Source organism: Lissotriton vulgaris, chromosome 8, assembly GCF_964263255.1.
Source record: "Lissotriton vulgaris chromosome 8, aLisVul1.2, whole genome shotgun sequence".
NCBI lineage: Eukaryota > Metazoa > Chordata > Amphibia > Caudata > Salamandridae > Lissotriton > Lissotriton vulgaris.
The window spans coordinates 782,416,288-782,434,841 of record NC_141696.1 but is presented as its reverse complement, the minus strand read 5'-3'; the positions used below and the strand labels follow the sequence as shown (position 1 = coordinate 782,434,841).

General features: G+C 42.8%; 1 protein-coding gene across 1 annotated transcript in view; it reads left to right on the top strand.

Moving 5' to 3' along the window:
* The window catches only part of ST6GAL2 (ST6 beta-galactoside alpha-2,6-sialyltransferase 2), a 224,891-nt gene that overhangs the window by 89,528 nt on the left and 116,809 nt on the right, over positions 1–18,554 (top strand). The window contains exon 2 of the mRNA XM_086934666.1: positions 10,377–11,379. Within this exon, the coding sequence (XP_086790792.1) occupies positions 10,437–11,379 (943 nt within the window). The 5' untranslated portion in view covers positions 10,377–10,436. The remainder of the gene's footprint in view (positions 1–10,376; positions 11,380–18,554) is intronic.

The following is an 18,554-nucleotide window of genomic DNA, read 5'->3' as shown; positions in this document are numbered from 1 at the left end:
GCCCTAAAACCTAAAAACACCCCTGTACCCCAAAACCCAAACCCTGCCCTAAAACCTAAAAACACCCCTGTACCCCAAAACCCAAACCCTGCCCTAAAACCTAAAAACACCCCTGTACCCCAAAACCCAAACCCTACCCTAAAACCTAAAAACACCCCTGTACCCCAAAACCCAAACCCTGCCCTAAAACCTAAAAACACCCCTGTACCCCAAAACCCAAACCCTGCCCTAAAACCTAAAAACACCCCTGTACCCCAAAACCCAAACCCTGCCCTAAAACCTAAAAACACCCCTGTACCCCAAAACCCAAACCCTGCCCTAAAACCTAAAAACACCCCTGTACCCCAAACCCAAACCCTACCCTAAAACCTAAAAACACCCCTGTACCCAAAAACCCAAACCCTGCCCTAAAACCTAAAAACACCCCTGTACCCCAAAACACAAACCCTGCCCTAAAACCTAAAAACACCCCTGTACCCCAAAACGCAAACCCTTCCCTAAAACTTAAAAACACCCATGTACCCCAAAATTACTTAAATTAATATATTTAATTTATAATATTTAAAAACATAAATAAATATTTTTATTTATAATTAATAATAATTAAATCAATTATATAATATTAAATAAAATTAAAAAAAATTATATACTTACCAATACTTACGATGTAATGGTATGCGTTGTAATACCATCTGCTATGTAATGCCATGCGTTGTAATGGCATCCGATGTAATGGATCCTGCGTTGTAATAGCTGCGTTGTAACAGCATTACGACGTAAAAGTTGCGTTGTAAGTGTTACATACCCTAAAAACACATTGCCAAAGCCAACAGCTCTTGCATAGGCGAGACTAAGTAGCTTTGCCAATGCTTGTTTCCTACAGAGGTAGCCCTTCGTGGCTGAGTTTACTAGGTGTCTTGGACATGAACCACTGCCGTTTTCTCCTCTCCGTCCTGCATGGCTTTGCATCGCTTTCCGACATAGAATAAGAAATAATTGCATGGTTATTTGAACAGCTTATGTTTGTGTTCTCAGTAAGAACTTCTAATGACAGGGTGAGAGGTGCAATCAAAGCGCATTATGCCGCCGCCTGTGTTCTAAAGGACAGGACTGCAGTAGATGAGCACCTGGGAGCTCCCAAAATGCCATGCTTTCATTAATCAGAACATTTAGTTAGCCTTTTTTAGCTTCATCATTTATATTGGAAATGTGCTGCAATGCCCCTGATGCTCACACATTTCACAGCTGTATAAAAGGAGTAGTTTGCTGCACATCTTAAAAAAATGAATTCATCCTTTGGACCAAGACGCTCTCTTCGCTCCTTATTTTATCAAAACCGCATCTCTTTTAGTACTGTTTGTCATCTTAAATTCTGCTTTAGCCTTGAATACTATTTTTGGAATGAGTACAGTGGAGGTTTTATAATGGCTGAAATACCAAAACATCATATGTCATTTGGAAGAAGTGGTCATATTGGTGGTTAGGTCAGAGAAGCCTTGAAAAATTAATATCTGCTCTGGATGGTCACAGGAATGGTTAACAACGATAACTACAAATATGTTGTCTTTTTCTATCATTTTAATTGCAATTGGTGTAATCATCCTGTAATAGTGTAACTATTACGTTCAGTGTCAGAAAAGAGGATAATTAATTAAAGGGGAACTCCATTTATGTGTCTAATCTTAGTGATGCTGTTTATTGCATTTGTTTAGCCATAGTGTGGTTGTGGTCAGTTTGCAGACTGTGCATTGTACGTTGCACATATGATAGAAGAATTATTTTTTTTATTTGAAAGGTTTTAGCACAAAAAAATCCAGCAAAGCACAAGCCCCAACCCAAGCAAGCATGAGAGCCCAGGAGAAAAACTGTCACCAACTCCCACTCCTGAATTTGGAGGTGGTAGTTTGGTGGTAGTCTCTCTCCTCGGTATGGGTGGTAGAAATAGGAATTCCAAATGATATGGCCCATATATAGGGCAGGAGACAGAGACCATAAACCTAACCCGAGGCATCCTTGGGATTGCAGTGGGGGGGTCTCAAACAGGCACCATGTCGTATTCAAAATAGCACAAGACCAGACCTACCTGAACTAGGTACCAATTCAAACCATAGTGAAAGCAAAAAACGGGTCCAACGGTCACACATAAGACAGCAGACCATTGACCAACACACTGTGGGGAAAGCCCCAATAAACACATATTTAAGTTCTATTGAAGTGTAAGGCCAATCGTAGTGGAACAGGTCCTCCAAGGTATAAAAAAAAAGCTATCTTAAGGTCCCCGGCTTAGAAATACTCCCCTAATACAGTGACTCTGAATGCCACTGAAGGAGTCCCAGAAGATGACAGACATTCTTGCAATGAACTAAAACATCTCTAACCATGGGGTGCACCACAATATTACAGTCAGAATATCGTCATAACGACATAAATATTTTGCCCTAAATGTTGTCTACAAAATATTGCTACGTTTGAGTGAATAATAGAAAATCTACACCCAATAAGAAGGCATTTTTCAAGCAATACTGAGCTCACAATATTTATGTCACATATTTATCCCTATGATATTCTGACATATACGTCCACTACACGCACCAGAACCCTGGAGAGGACAGTAAAGGGCAACACCTCAAGAAACAAGGCAAATGGGGCAGAGAAGCCACATGAATAAAGAAACCAAACATCTCCAAACATAAGTTTTGTCAACCCCTTCTCTGTGCCCATCCAAGAGCAAAAGTTAAAATGGGTGATCAGACCTCACAACATAAAATGGATAGAGGAAGATGTAGCCCAATGGCCCTATAAATAATAGTAGGGAAAGAAGTGCCAGGGTAGGCCAGGTTTGCACCTTGAGAACGAGCACATACTGAGAATACAGCCAAAGCCAACAAGAAGGGGCACAGCCAACCGGCAGTCACAACACAAAACCACGAAGGAGGCACTAGAGATCACAGAAAGAGGACCAACATACTGGAACAGAGGTTGCCACCCCTTGCAGCAAAGACTAAGCGAAACCACAGAGTGTGAAGAAAAGGACCAGCACGAAGGCTGCAACTACCTACAAACCTTGCACACTGAAGGGGGCAGCCCACAAAGGGCACATGTCCCAAAATGGAGCAGCCCACAGCCAGAGCTGCATATCCCGTTGAAAGACTCCCAACAAAGACAGAGGATGGAGACCCCAGGAGGATTAAAATAAAGGGTACCCGATATAATAGATGTTGACAACTTAGATGTACAAATGTCTTACATTTATATGTGAAGAGCCCTAGAGAGGTTGAAATATCTATGACTGTTGACACAATAAAAAAGAATTGAAAAAAATAAAGGGTACCCGAAGGCAACTCACAGCATCAAATTCATAGAAAGACAAACAGTAGTTGGAGAAGGATGGAGTCAAAGCAAGAAGCAAGAACCAGTTTGTGTGGCCAATCAGATGGAGGATGCCTGAGGCACATTTATGAAGGTTCAACACAACATCCAGTACAACAGCCACTACCCAAACTCAGCATGGAGCTACAGAAGGGCAAACCAAATTCTGGAACAAGAACGACACAGCTCCAAATAGGTTGAGCAGAGTCATAGGAGCACACAGTTCAAGCTCAAACAGGCGCCAACCCTGGCATGGGCTCGGGTTGCTAGCGAGGCATGAACACAACCCACAGCATCAACAAAAAGAAAACAGACAAAAGCATAAACAGATCATGCAAAGTAAGCAGGAGCTCCCATCTAGAGACAGGAAACACAGAGTGCTAGCTTTCCAAACAAGTCATACAAAACTAGAGGTTTCTGGGTGCAGGGTGTTCTTTACAGGAGTCAAACTTTGTTCTTTTAGATAGACAGTGTGGTGCACATATCATCTAAGGACTGGGTCAAGGAAATGATAAGGAGATAATATGGTGTGTTAGTATCTGCCAATCAAATGTAGGTGTTCTTATTTCTGTTTACTTCAACAGTATGAGCTCTTTCAAACAGCGGTCTTCCTTCTTTCCTTAACAAAGAAATGACACAAAAACTTACAATTGCAACTGTAGCATGAAATTATTGCAAGTGACAGTGGTAGTGGTCTGATTCAATACTAATAGAATGGCAATGTCACTTATGAACCAGAGACACTTTAAAAAACATATTAAAAAAGTAGAACACATAAATGTTCCGGTAGTAAGACTCCGAAAGCACTGGGGCAGAGCTAAAATGGACATGCAAAGGAAGGAGATGCAATAGTAGAAGCAGTGCGGGAAAGGGAAACATACAGCAAAAAACAAGGAGGGTGAGCCAAAAAAAATATAAAAGAGGGAATGTGAAAGGATGATTATATAAAATCAGATCAATATTAAGGGCCTGATTTAAATGTTGGCGGATGGTTTCCTCCATTACAAACATGACATGTCTGCCATCTTCTCCTGTTACTCACAGTGTAACTCATTCTAGCTACCTTTACCCCTCCCTTGGTTAAGGATTAAAAAGTCCTGTTGAGCATATAAAACAGTGTTTGGGCACCCTTATGTAATACCTTGACTATCAACTATAGTGGTTGAAATTTGCAGAAAGTGCATTTACAGTTGGGTGAATACAAGTGCGTGGTGTTAGAATGCTCATCAATGGCTGTGACATATTCCATCTCGACCAAGATATTGAACACCTCTTTATCAATGTTTTCTGCGTGAAGGAAATGAGCGTAGTAATATTGAGTTTCACAGCCCTTGATATTCTAGCTACTTGTTAGTTGACTTGGTTTCTTTGTCTGCCACAGATTGGGACTTCTACCATTTCCTCGTGGCCCTTCTCAGCTTAACTGTGGTCTTTTTAAATTATTAGTATAGAGTGCGTAGGTCACCCAACTAGAATTTGTACCAATACTTACCTGGGCCCATATTTCCAAATCGAATACTTTAACATTTATTCAGGTAACTCACGCTCTACAACCAGTATATTGTAATTTTATCTCTAATTCCTATACCAGTAACTTACCAATCTTTGTCACTAGATACCTAAACACGATGAATCAGGGAGTTGAGTTAAAGGAAAGGCACTCAAAAATACCATAACATTTGTATTTATATAATAACCACAGACTCAGGGTAGGTTCAAAACTTTTATTTAATCATCATCATCAAAAGTCATAAGCCACAGGTTAAATGCAATTGAACTATCAATAACCAAAATCAGAAACAGTGTATAGCTATGAATAAGATAGATTATGCCAACCATTTAGAACATTTGAAATAAAGGGAAGGTGGAAACAAGGAACATACTAAATTTAGATAATAGACTTTCGCAACTTGATTAAAGGATGGTAAAGAAAGGTAAATACTAAATCCCAAAACTTTCGTAATTCATTGGCAGTTTGAAAAGAGAACACAATTATGCAATTCAAGAATCCGATTTAGCACAATAACTATAGGGAGGGTAAAAATTGGAACACACTATGGATTCAGCTTATCTCCTTAAAGGGAGGGTGAGATAAAGAACATATACTAATATAGAAACATTTAGCATTTTACTAAAGGTGGGTTAAAGTGGAACACGCTACTAGACCATAATACATGAAACTCTCATTTACCAATGGACGGGAAAGAAAAAGGAACATATGCGATCAAAGCTTGCAAATTTCAGGGAGGATAAAGAAAAGGACGCAATTTAGAAAGACAATTACCCTCACAGATTTATATTTACCTAGAATAGTGTGAAGACCAACCCTGGCCACGGGTCAGTTGGAAAGGACAGGAGAAACCCCAAAGACTTCAGTGCCAGTAGGCAAGCAGGTGCAGCTCATGGACAATCAGGACAGGATAACCCCAGAATTTGGATCAGGACCGGCCCACCAAAGGTTAAGACCAGCACCCGCAGTTTTGGTTGCAACACCTGCGCTACTCCCTCTCTGCAAGGAATCTGCCAAAACCCCGATTTGGTTATAACTTTCACCAACTAAGTGCTTCGCCAGGACTTTCACTTCCCAAAAACCCTGATTGGGTTTTCGAACCTCCCGACAGAGTGCTCCGCAGCTCTCTGCTTTCAGTCACCTAATGAGTGCGTTGGGTCAGTGACAGGACAGCTATTCAGACAAGTCGGACAATCTCTCTAGCTAAACCTACGCTAGTTATACTGTTTTTCAGGTCAGTGTACCACCCCCCAATGTTGGAAGTGTAAGGATCCCCAATTTTGATTGGACAAAGGAGGAGGACAGGTCATCACACCACCTAAATTTTGGACTTTCTCTGTCTCTTTATTCAAATTCCGTCTACGTCCCTTAAATTTCAGGTTCTCATGGCATCTTCAGTCCTTCAAACAATGGATGTTCTATTTACGAATACAATGTATTTTGTCCGGGGTTCATGAGGGCAGCTTCCCAGGAGAATCTTCTAGTCAGTCAGCTCCTTGGCAATAGTCCTAGGGTACCTGGTCCGGAGACTTGCGATTCTCGTGCAGTCGCAGTTTCAACAAAGATGGAGTACAGCATTACACCACAGGCCAATTTTCACAGTGTAACATGAAATGAAAGAGAAACAGTTTTAGAGTACAACATAAATGATTATACTGTATACCATGAATTACTACACTATACCCATTACTTTATAATGAACTATTGCATTAGGATTAAGCAGAACGAACAGCTTAGCAAAAGCAGCAATGCAAGCCTCTCGCATGTGAGAACACAGAACAGCCATTTTAGCACTAGTGCGTAGATGCGAAAGGGTTCCCTCCAAAGGTGCGAGTACGTCATGTCACGTGGGTATGACAGACGCATGCACAGTACAAATTCCTGCGTAGCAGCAGCCATATTAGATGCAAGCATATTAGGATTAGAAAACACATAAGCAAGCTTCTCTCGGATTCCCCATGTAAGTGTAAGATGTATGAATTTAGTAAGACAAACAGGTTGGTTATTTTGTTATTTGTTATTCGAGTTCATGAGTACGAGCAAGTCGCTTCGTATGCGAATCCTTGCTCCATCAATACCTATGGGTCACAGGGGGATGGTTTGATGTACTGCAAGCTCTCTAATGAGTGGAATTAGTTGCAAACGCTAATGAAAATAGAATTGCTAATGAAAATAGATCTGTATAGTATGAGTCACTCATGTTTGGCTACATTACTCAATTCAATGATTGTCGTGTGCTGAGTATGTAGGTGGCATGTGACAGCATGGCCTCTTGCCAAGCTGCTAAAGCGGACTTGATGGGCGACTTAAAAATAGTGGGGTTGAAGGATATTGTGTTGCAGGTCTAGTGATGAAGGACTCAATAGATCAACATGGAAGACGTGATTGCACCTAGGACACAATGCCATTGACTATCCCATAGATTCATCAAACATCCATTTTGCGATTCTTTATTAGCGAAAAATAAGGATTCGCTAATAACGAATAGCAAAAGGCTATGCAAGAAGAACTCGCTAAAAAAATAGCGCTTTCTTAAAATTCCTTAATTGCGACTCGCAAATTGCGACTCGCAATTAAGGAATACCTCCCTATTCATTCCTATGGGCCTAATTGAGATTGCAATTTCAAGGGTGCCAGGGTGTTAAAAGGACACCCTGTGGCACTCCTGAAATCTGCATATGGGTACACCTTGCACACACACATGCCCTAAGGGCATGCTTGTGTGTAAAATGGAACTTTGAAAAATGCACTTTAGTGCATTTCTCAAAGTTTTTGCAAATTACCATGAAGTCCAACTTCATGGTAATTTGCTCCCCCTATTAGCGAAATCGCTATTTTTTTTTACTTTAATGCATTGCATTTAAGGAATCTCAATTTGAGATTCCTTAAATGCAATCGCAATTTAAGTAATCGCTATTTTGCGATTTCCTAAATTGCGATTTTTGCATTTGGGATGATGCATCCCAAATGCAAAAATACCGGTCGCAAAGGGGCAGATTTTGAGAATCTGCCCGTTTGCGACCGGTTTTTAGCTTGATGCATCTATGCCAATGTCACTAACAAATACCAAATCCTTAAAGACCAGAGTCCTGAGGGCCAAAGGTGAAAAAGGCATGTCAGTCTTAGTCGTTAGACCAGCTACAAAGTTCAGGACACCATAAGGGACCATATTAGAGAAGACTTGATTTTCACAAAGCCAGGGGGAAAAGTAGTGTTGTTAAGGACTTTGTGTATTTGATACAGTAATTTTCATATTATTTTGGATTTTGTCAATTAGTTCCTTTTTCCATGACCATGGTTTCTGTGCCCACTTTTCCTCGGGCCTGCAGTGTAGAACACTTGATTACTGACTTGTTAGATTCGTTCTTTAGCAATATCAATAGATTTATATTTGCGTATAAACTTAGTTTGCTAGTTCATCAGGAAAAACAAATCGTTGCTTTTCCACACAGCAACGGTACATTATATATAAGTTCAGGCTAACGTATGCACCAATTTAAATGTTGTATTTTCGTGAAAACATTCAAATGTAAATGTCTCTTCTGTGACAGTATCTTCTGTAATGGTGAATTCCTCTCGGTGTTACTTTCTGCATCCTCCACATAGCGCTGGCTGCTGTCACTGGCCACATCTGTTGGTCTCAGGCAGTGTTGATTTCTGGTTTATGGGTATTAAGTCTGCAGCTGGCCGCACACTGAGCTGGCCATTCCTAACAGGGCTTTGGCATTTGTGAGTCATCAAACCTGTGTAAGCCTTGGCAACAGTCCATTCTAGGTGCTTTTCTGCACGCTAACCTTCTGGGTGATCTCTCCTACTATCAAACTGTGAGCGGGAAGGAGGACTACAATCGTTATCCAGAAGTAGACACCACGAGAATTAAGATTTGTCTATTGGACCTTCTTGTATGACACATTACCTACAAAACTGAAAGCCCTTTTTCAACATTTCACAACAATTCATGCTTACCATAAATTAGAGATGCAGGCCTGGTGCATCTGTTTGCTGCATGTTAAAGAGGGTACTGCTTTGCTCTTCATCTCTTATAGAAATGTTTTAGATCCCATGGGTGTTGACGACATACAGAAGTATAGATGCGTAACCGTGAACGTTGGGGATCTTTTTCATCAAGGGGTTTTAACCCCTTTCCTGCTGGCCCGTTTCCGCCCCCGTGCGGTAAACAAACGAACAGGGGCGGGCCATGACGAACCCCAGCCGTCATCAGCACACGAGCACCGTAGTGCATGACGGCTGGGGTTCGTCACCAGCATGGAAGGGGTTAAGTAGTGACACAGACAACGAGTGCAAAGCTCGAGTTGTCTGTGATGTCACTCAGAACTGTAACGTGAAAAAGATTCCAGTAATTCACTTTTTACCCATCTATACTTTTATGTTATGGATGGCCCCCAAATCATCTGCCCCTGCCTTCAATTACTGTGCAGGGGCAGAGGATAATGGGAGAGCTATACATAACATGGTTCTCCTCACTGATGCAAATGAGAAAAATAAATATCTTACCTGCTACCCTTAACCAAAACCTACTATCTTCCCTGTCTTCCTTCCCCCTCCTGCAGCTGTGCTTTCTGCTTTTACCCAAATCATACAAGCAGAGCTGCACTGGCAGGATGTCAGATAGCCCTGGAAGGCCTTTATCACATCACAACAGTTGATAACCAGTTTTGTTGTCAACTGTTGGGATGTCATAGCAAGTAGTTATGACTTGCAGGAACTGAAATAAACGATAGAGGCTCTCAATGAAAACTTTACATAACAAAGCTGTATGGGCTTGTAAATGTGATTTACAAATGCAAATGACTGGATGTATGAGTTCAAATTTCACTGCTAAATCCCTTTCACTCTTACAAAGTATTACCCCCTAATGTTTCATATTGCGCTGCAGTAAATCCTACTCAGTGGTTAGGAGTAGACGTTCAAGTGAGGGCATTCCGTGAAAAGTCTGGGAATGCCCTCAACTCACGAGTTTGTGGGTATTTTTAAGCTTTTGTCTTACTCCTTCTCGTCTTGAAAATGTTTTTCCTCTCTACAAGAGCATAAATAAGTACATTTCCGGGGTGGCAGATGTAAGGGAGCACCCGCAAATTTGGGGTGAGGGGAAGGAGAAGGGATTTCCCAGTGGGGAAAATAAGTGGAGGAAAAAACCCGAAAGCTGGACTAACAATGCATGATTGTACAGTATGTAAAATTACTTTAGCCGAAAAAAACAACACAGGCAAAAAAAAGCAATTCCCGAAAGTGTTCATAAATTTTGCCTTGAAACCTGTGACTGACACAACTCTGAAGCTCACTGCAGGAACATTTTGTGAATTGCAAAAATTCGTAAAAATGCTTTGATGCAAGAATGCAACATTTTTGTTCATTGAATCCCATTTGTTTGTGTGGTCCTTTAGTGATAATTACAGATTTATGTAATCAAAACTGTATATTTTATTTCCTGAAATATTGGATATTGCCTGTTCTAACCAACTGGTTTCTCTTTCAGGTAACACTCCACCACACTGATACAGCACTGGAAGCCTCGGAGGACTACGACGCCACCGCCATGAAACCAAACCTGAAGCAATGGAAACAACTCATGCTGTGCGGGATCTTGGCGTGGGGGCTCCTCTTCCTTGTGATCTTCGTCTACTTTACCGACAACAACACGGTTGAACCTATTCCCAGCTCCTTCTCCTACGTAGAGACCAAGAGGCTACTACCCTTGCAGGGAAAGCAACGAGTCATAATGGGGGCCATGCACGAGCCATCATTCTCTGAAAGCGAAAATGAGGTGTTTCCACATGGGGATCTTTTGGATTCCTTAAATTCGGATTTTGGGGCCCCAAAGAAATGGACTGAGGTTGAGGACACTTTTGAAAATGAAGATGAGCTGTTCATCCCAAAATTGGGAAGAAAATCGAAAAGATCTTTCTTTCATCATGACAGAGACTACTTGTATGCTGCTGGACAGCCACAGAAACATGTCAAATATCATGATGATGAAAGGGGAATTTCTTCCAATGGGGGTAACCACGGGCTGAACATGGTCCATGGGGCAAAGTCGCGAACGAGAAAGATGAGGAAAAGACAGACCCAACGCAAGCGAGACTTGTCGTTGGACGAGTCAGAGGATTGGGAGGGTTTTTACTCCTCCATGTCCAAGTCTTTTCTGCAGAAGCTCTGGAAAGGGAATGTGTCTTCCAAGATGTTGAATCCTCGCCTGCAGAAAGCGATGAAAGATTATCTGAGCACCAACAAGCATGGGGTTCGTTTCAGAGGCAAACAAAATATGAGAAAACTCTCTGCAAAGCAACTACTTTGTGACTTCAAGGAGAAAGTCCACGTAAAGACTCTGGATGGGAAGGAGGCCCCCTTTTCGACTCTGGGTTGGGAGAAACATGTGCCACACATTCCGTTAAATAAACTGTACCCAAATGGCTTCGGCAGTTGTGCTGTGGTTATGTCGGCAGGCGCCATCCTTAATTCTTCACTTGGAGAAGAAATAGGTGAGTTAAAATATTGTCTGCATGCGTCTTTTTCTATGCTCTGCAATTAAGTGATGTAGGGGCTTAGGCATTGCATTAATAATATAGTATCGATGTGCATTCAAAATTGAATTATTTATGTTAAAAATTGAGTTGATATGATACATGAGGCTTAGTTAATTAAAATGCTTGAATATGTTAGATATTAGCAGCACTGCATAGGAAGCTGCTTAACTACTGAAATGCTGACGGACATTTATCAGATTGTTCAGTAATGTGCAAAACCACTTTGGCCCTGACCATGAGTCTGGCAGAGTGGAATTACTACATGGATTTGTGCCCCACCTGATCGTGTGGTTCAGTGTTCCTGCACCTGGTATTACTGGGTGTTGGAACACTGGAACTGAATTTACTGGGTGGTAATTTGGCCTGGTAAGGCTGTATGAGTCTTTGGCTGCAGCAGCAGCCAAGCCTCGTCCTCCATTTTTTTTCTGGCAGAGGGTGTTTTCACTGCTTCCCCATTACAGAACTTAGCTCCACATTCCCTCTTCTACTTTCCTCACCACCCTCCCCCATTTCCACCCCACATAAAGCCTGCACCATACTTTAACCTCCTGCAGAGAGCAAATGGTAAATGTGTGTGTTAAACCCCACAGAATTGGAATTCCATATGTTTTTACACCCTGTAAATCCAGGTGCACAGGATTACTTTTTCTATTGGGTATAACTCGTAATTGCTACTGGCATGGTAATACCACCTGGTACTGCAAATTGTACATGTAGATTTTGCACCCCATCAGTACTGTGCATCTCATATTCAGGGTTATACAGTAATATCAGCCCATTTGTATTCTCTTTGTTTGTTCTGAACGGTATTTCCTTACTGTTTAGAAGCACCTGGTGACAACATGTTTTCTAGTTATGTCATAAAAAAAGGTAAGTTCTATGCTGTTGGTAGGAGTTCTTAAGCCTATGCTTTATCATATATTGGGATTTTGAGAAACCATATAACACCCACATTTACGAACATATTTAATTTCTTTTTCCCCATGAAATGAAATAATAACTTCAGGATGATCATTTTCAACCTGTTAGCCCAGATGTTTGCATTCCATACTGTGCATTTACATTCTCTTTCAGGCCCTTTTTTAAAGATGTGTTTAGTGGCTTTGTCTTGAGCATCTGTTGGGATGCTCCCCTACTTGTAAAAGTATGTCAGATAATCCCAACTGGATGGCAAGTGCTCAGAAGGACTACTGTAAGCATCAGATAGAGGCAGCAGTCCCAGAGGTTCATGTAAGAGAGTAGGATCTGCTTACTATGGTTACCCCCATGTTTTGCTGTGTTTCACTGATTTATCGACTTTAGTCTGGCTGGGGCCCTGCTAACCAGGACCCCAGCTTAGCTGCTTCCTCTCTAAATTGATTGCATGTACATTAGGTACACTACAGATTGGTTACTGGGTCACCCTTGTGAGTCCCTAGACTATGGTACCTTAGGTACCAAGGGGATAGGTACCACAGAGGCCTACCAGGGGCTGAAGCATGTATTATGCCATCCCTGGGAAGCCTTCCAAAATGGCACCAAAGGTCTGCTACTGCAGCGTGGGTACGGTGGTACTTGTATCCCTTACTTAGATATAGTATACCTATATCTACCTATACATATAGACACATATCAACCTATAAGTCACTCCTCTGACAGACCTTGACAATCCTGAAGGCAGAGTGCTTGGTTTTTGTGTGAGAGGGTGGTCAAGCATGAGCTGAGCCCCTCTGCAGCTTTTGGAATCTCTTCCTTATTGCTGTTCTATGATACAGCCATACCATATACTCTTAAGTGCATTATAACCTCGTGGTTAATGCCAACTTTTGAATGGCTGCATCAAAACATGTAGTGTTTGGTGTCAAACACTTTGCAACACTTTGGAATACTATCCCCCCACCTCTTCTGGTAGCGGGAGTAGCATCCCACCCTTCTAGAGGGAGAAGACATGTACTCACTGATCTAACCGGTAAAAGTTAAAAAGAGCCCGAGCATTACAAAATGGATGCTGCTGACACAGACACAAGTCTGACCTCCTGCTGCTGGATGCAACTCTGGCAGGGGAGGCCTGTACAATAGGTTTCCTGTCCAGGGAGGTGTGACCACCTCCCCTGACAAGCTTTAGTGTATCGGAGCAGGGTGGGTGCATTCAGTGAATGCTTTTCAGACAGTGCCTGGGGCACACAAGGTTTCCCTGTGCATTTCCCAGTTCAAACCTGTTTCTGGGGCACTCAGCGCCAGCTCTGGTGTGAAACAGGACAAAGGGGAAGGGGTGTAACCACCCCCCTCCTCCAGGTCCTCCCATTAGTGGGAACTTAGAGTTAGTCCAACCCCTAAACTTAGTATAAGTTTAGGAACCCAGTCCCTAGGACTTTAGATTACCCTGGACGAAACTCTGCAACATATATCTGGGACCTTCGAGATTCTATTTCAACTGGAAGACTGAAGACATTTCCCTTGGGGTCAAGAAGTGACTCCCCTGTTCAAACAGGCACCAAAGAAGCATCTTTTCAGTCTGCATTTTCGAGGCTCCCACAGGATCCCGAAGAATCTGCAACACAGGACACCGACTTCTAGACATCTCTGGGGCTGACACGAGTCCCCAGCAAAGCTGAGACCTGTAGTCATCACAAGAGACGTGGGACCGGAACTCCTGGACATCCAGCACATTTGCTAGTGCATTGACTTCCCGAGCTTTCCCAAAGTTGTGCATTGGGCTACTTGTAGTCCAAGCCTTGAGCACCTTTTGCACTGAAGCTTGTGGGCATACACTCCATGAATGTTCCATGGGCCCGTTTCCTGCATTTCTGCTCGAGGCCCCTTTGCGATCCCTGGTCAATTGACTGGTGGATCCCCACGAAGAAATCTCTTTTGTTTCTTGGGCTTTCCTGGTTGCTCAAGAAGTGCCCTGACTCTCTTTCAAAGGGTGAGTCCTTCAGACCTTGCTGGTCTGCTCCGAAGCCAATCTTTGCATCTTGTGTGGGTTGCTGTTGCCAAGGCTTGTTTGGTCCAATCCAGATACCGACACTGCAGCACTCGACATCCGACATGGGACAGCTCCAATCCAGCTCCTGGTTGTCGTTGACGCCTCCTGGACCTCGTGGCTGAAGAGTCAAGCTTCACCTACATCACCTGAAATTACCCTACATCGGCTGGCATCTTTTTGCCGCCTTCCTGGTCACTGGCTAGTGACCCAGACTCTGTCCGCTCTGCTTTTAGGTTCTTCAGAACTCCGATCCACCCTTGGATCTATCCGGACACTTTTCCTATGGTCGTCTGCAGCACTTATTTGCAGCTCTCCATCGGAATCGACAACGAAACCCGACATGAAAAGACACCTATGCACCCGGCTTCCCTGGGTGAGGTAACACGAGTACTTCAGTGCTCCTGTGGGTATTGTCTCTCGAAGTGTCCAGTACTGAAGGGGTTTGTTCCTAGTCCACTCCTAAGTGACCTTAATCCTTAAAAATCTATATTCTCCATAGAAGTCAATGGTGATTCGTGGCTGGGTTTAGATGCTGCACGCGTCCCCCGTGGGTCTCCTGTGTCCCTACCTTGGGTGGTTCCTGGTTCCCCCAGCAGTTTTACAGGCCCTAGGCCTTGTTTCTTTGTCACTTGTGGTTCTTATACCACTTTCTTAGTATATGGTTTGTGAGGCCCCTAGGACAAAACATATACTGTGCTAATTTACTGTGTGCTAATTAAGCTCCTGTATTGTACTTTTGCCTATAGTCTCATAAAAAGACTAGAGGATTTTGTTTAGAATAAATACATCTATTTTTGTATATACCTGGTGTGGTTTTCCTTTCATTTGATCATTCATGAGAATATAGACTGGTAAAACAAGCTGCTTCACATTCCTTCAAGACTTAGCCTGAAGGCTGCTCTCCACAGCTACCACTAGGATAGCTTTTCTATAAAGGTTGTCTTAAACCTACCATCAATAAAGGTCGTTTGGACTGGTGCAAGGTGCCCACTAGAATAGTGGACAGCATATGCCAGGCCAACTTCTCACAGTTCCTACCTTCTGAGTAACAAAAAGTGAAATTCACTGGTGGGTCTACATTCTGCTACAGGCATGTTGATCACAAGTTTCATAGTGCAATACAGAGGGAGAGGGATTCAGCCCTTTCTCATATGCAGCCGGCAAATCAGCTTCAATACATGGTAACCGACCGCCTTCTAGACTAATTTGTGGTGAACATGTCACAGGGCAGTATCATACTGCTAGTCTTCAGTAACAATGACCACACAGGGGAAAGTGGGGAAGGTTGGGGTCGGTTTAGCTCTGGTTACTGCAGCCTGGTAGCAGTTGTGACGTAATGCGTCAGGGACTTCATGTTTACCTAGTCACCTCATGAAGAAGAGTACCATATCCATGAAGGGTACCCAGGGAGTGGATAACACCTTATACAAACTGTGCTATTTGATAAAGTAGGGCCTGCTTCACAAAGGTAAGCTTACACTTCTGGGTGATTTTTCTTTTTTTGTTTGGTACCCACAAACTACAAGTTTAATTTTACTGATAGTAATTTTATGTCTGCAAAGACTCCGCACTCATGGTGCAGACTCAGCACATAAATGCCATGCTTGTCCTATATTTTTGTGTGCTGAGTTCTCCGCACCAACTGCGGAGTATACTGTGATGAATCAGGCATTAAGAGTAAAATACATAGATTGTGCAGTAGAAGTACATCAAATCTTTGTTGTGTGCTCATCAACAAAAGATGCTATTTCAGCCTATTTCCAGCAAAAGGTATCTGTAAGTATCTGTCCCTCCAAAAGAATGTATCTTAACAGCATAGCATAAATAAATCACAAATATGTAAGCCCCATGAAGATATAAGGCCTTTATATTGTAGTATATATTCTTCAAGGTGACCTGGAGCTCACTGCGGAGAAGTGAGTGACTCAGCAGTGTCACTCGAAGTGAATTTTAGTGGGGGCACACATAGGTCAGAGACTGCTTTAAATGGGCCAGTACTGTCTGGTACTAAGTACCAGCACTTTTTTATTTTAGGAGGGAGAGTACCGGCACTTCTCAAGAAAAAAACGTAATACTTTTAATTGGAGAGTACCGGCACTTCTCAGAAACAAGCAGGTACTCTGGTACAGAGTACCTGCACTTCTGTTCTTCCATTTCAAGCACTGGTCAAAGATAAAACTGATGGGGTTCACCTACAAAACTCAACCATACAGCTAAATGTTCGTGCATGTTTATATGTATGAGGGTTTTTTGTTTAAATGTGACTATGTGTATGTGTGTATAGATATCCGTATATGTAAAAATCATCTTAAAAGTTATACGCACAATAGATGCTTTACGGTGAAAGGTAGCTGTACAGATTAATGGGTTTGGCAAGGTGAAATTCTGTGTGCCCATTCTCCCACCCGTACAGCTATTCCTGGACTATAGATTGCCATTTTAAAGCCGCACAGAGAAACGTTTTCTTTTGGAAGGTAGCAGTTTGGAAGCCAGCTGAGAAAGAGCGCTGCTGAAGGTTCTGGGACTGTAAGGCCTTCATTTGAGAGCAGGAAAGCTAGCAATTTGGGTGACGTGCGATTTCCTCCCCCTGCCTCGGGGGCAAAAATAAAGCTTTTCAGGACCTCGTTTGGTGAGAACCAAGTAATCATCCCTTCATCCCTGCTAGTGTTCCCGCTCCCTCGCCGTGAAGCAGGCGGACTCTTCGTAAATCTCCGTGACACATCGGGATGGCGGCCATTATCCCGCGCACAAAAGCGAGGCTTGCCGCCAACAACAGGTGCGGAGCATTCACGCCGCTGCCCTCACAAGGGGCAATCCCACCGGCCGAACAAAGCATTCCTCTCGGCCTGCAAGCCCGGGGGGCGACGTTACTGAGTAGGGCTCTTTGCAGCTGTTATTAGCAGCGCTGGTCGGCTGTACAGAGGCAAGGTGAACACTTAACGACTTTCACAAGCTTTCCTCAGGTTCATGTAAACCTCAAATATACCAACCTTTCTACCTAATCCTCCCCCCAGCATGTTTCTTGGTGATATACGCCGTGTGTGTTTGATAATTCCGTCAATTCCCAGGAGGACGATGCTTTGAGGCGGAAGCTTGCATGTTTGGTGCTTGTTGCTAACGGCACTACTTTGAAGGACGCTTCTTTCCTCAAGGTGACCCCTGATGTGTTTGGAGGAAGGCTGTTTCCGCAGCTGTTGATGTTGTATGAAAGAAGTTTGGCCTTTTCTAGTCATTTGTGTACAGCCAACTTGTCGTGTTGTTGCTCATGATAACTTTAAATGTCACAGGCATCAGGGATATTTTAAGTATTTGGGGGGCCCTGGGGCAAACGTGTTTTGAGGGCCCCTTCACAACAGCTTTGAATATATGATCCAATATATGATCCAATTTCAGCTTTTTTATGTCTTCTTTGGCCAAGTCACTGACTGTGCACAGACCAACTGCTAAATGTATTTAGATCCAATGTTCATGGATAGTGACGTGTGTTTTCAATATTGTACCACAGCAGCAGCTCACTAACCTTACTGCAAATAATCTCTGTGACATCCTCCCCTTTCACATATGTGAGGTTCTGTTTTGAACTAAAAGAAACGTTTGTTTATAAATGTTACATGAAACATAAACACATTTCCCTGCAAAATGTCTGTAATAGAATCTCAAATATCACCCACATTATACATGAAATTAAAGGAAAAATGATTAAAAAAAAAAAATCATTCACGGTCATCAGGGCAAAACTCCGAAGACCAGAGCTGGCCCCCTGAAAGTCTGGGGCCCTGGGCCAAAGCCCACATTTCCCATGCCTTAAAACGTCTCTGACAAGCATGTCGGGTACTCGAGCTGTCGATGGGCAAAGCTGTTGTTCACGCTTTGGGTGTCATGCTGATCATGACAATCGTGGGAGAAGTACAGTCTACTCTTGTGCATAATATCTGTGGATAAAGCGTTGTATTGCCGCTAAGGTAGTGCGTGTAATATGTTTCTCCTCTTGCTGCCTGTGGTATGTATGGATGAAGCTTACCCTCATTTTCATCACACGTGATGAAAGCATTTCCTACTTTTGCTAATGATGTGTGTTGAGGACACTTGACCTGCAGGCGGCCATGCTCATGAGGTAGGTGGTTATTTCAGGACCTGCGCTGAAAAGTCCTGCATGGATAGCAGA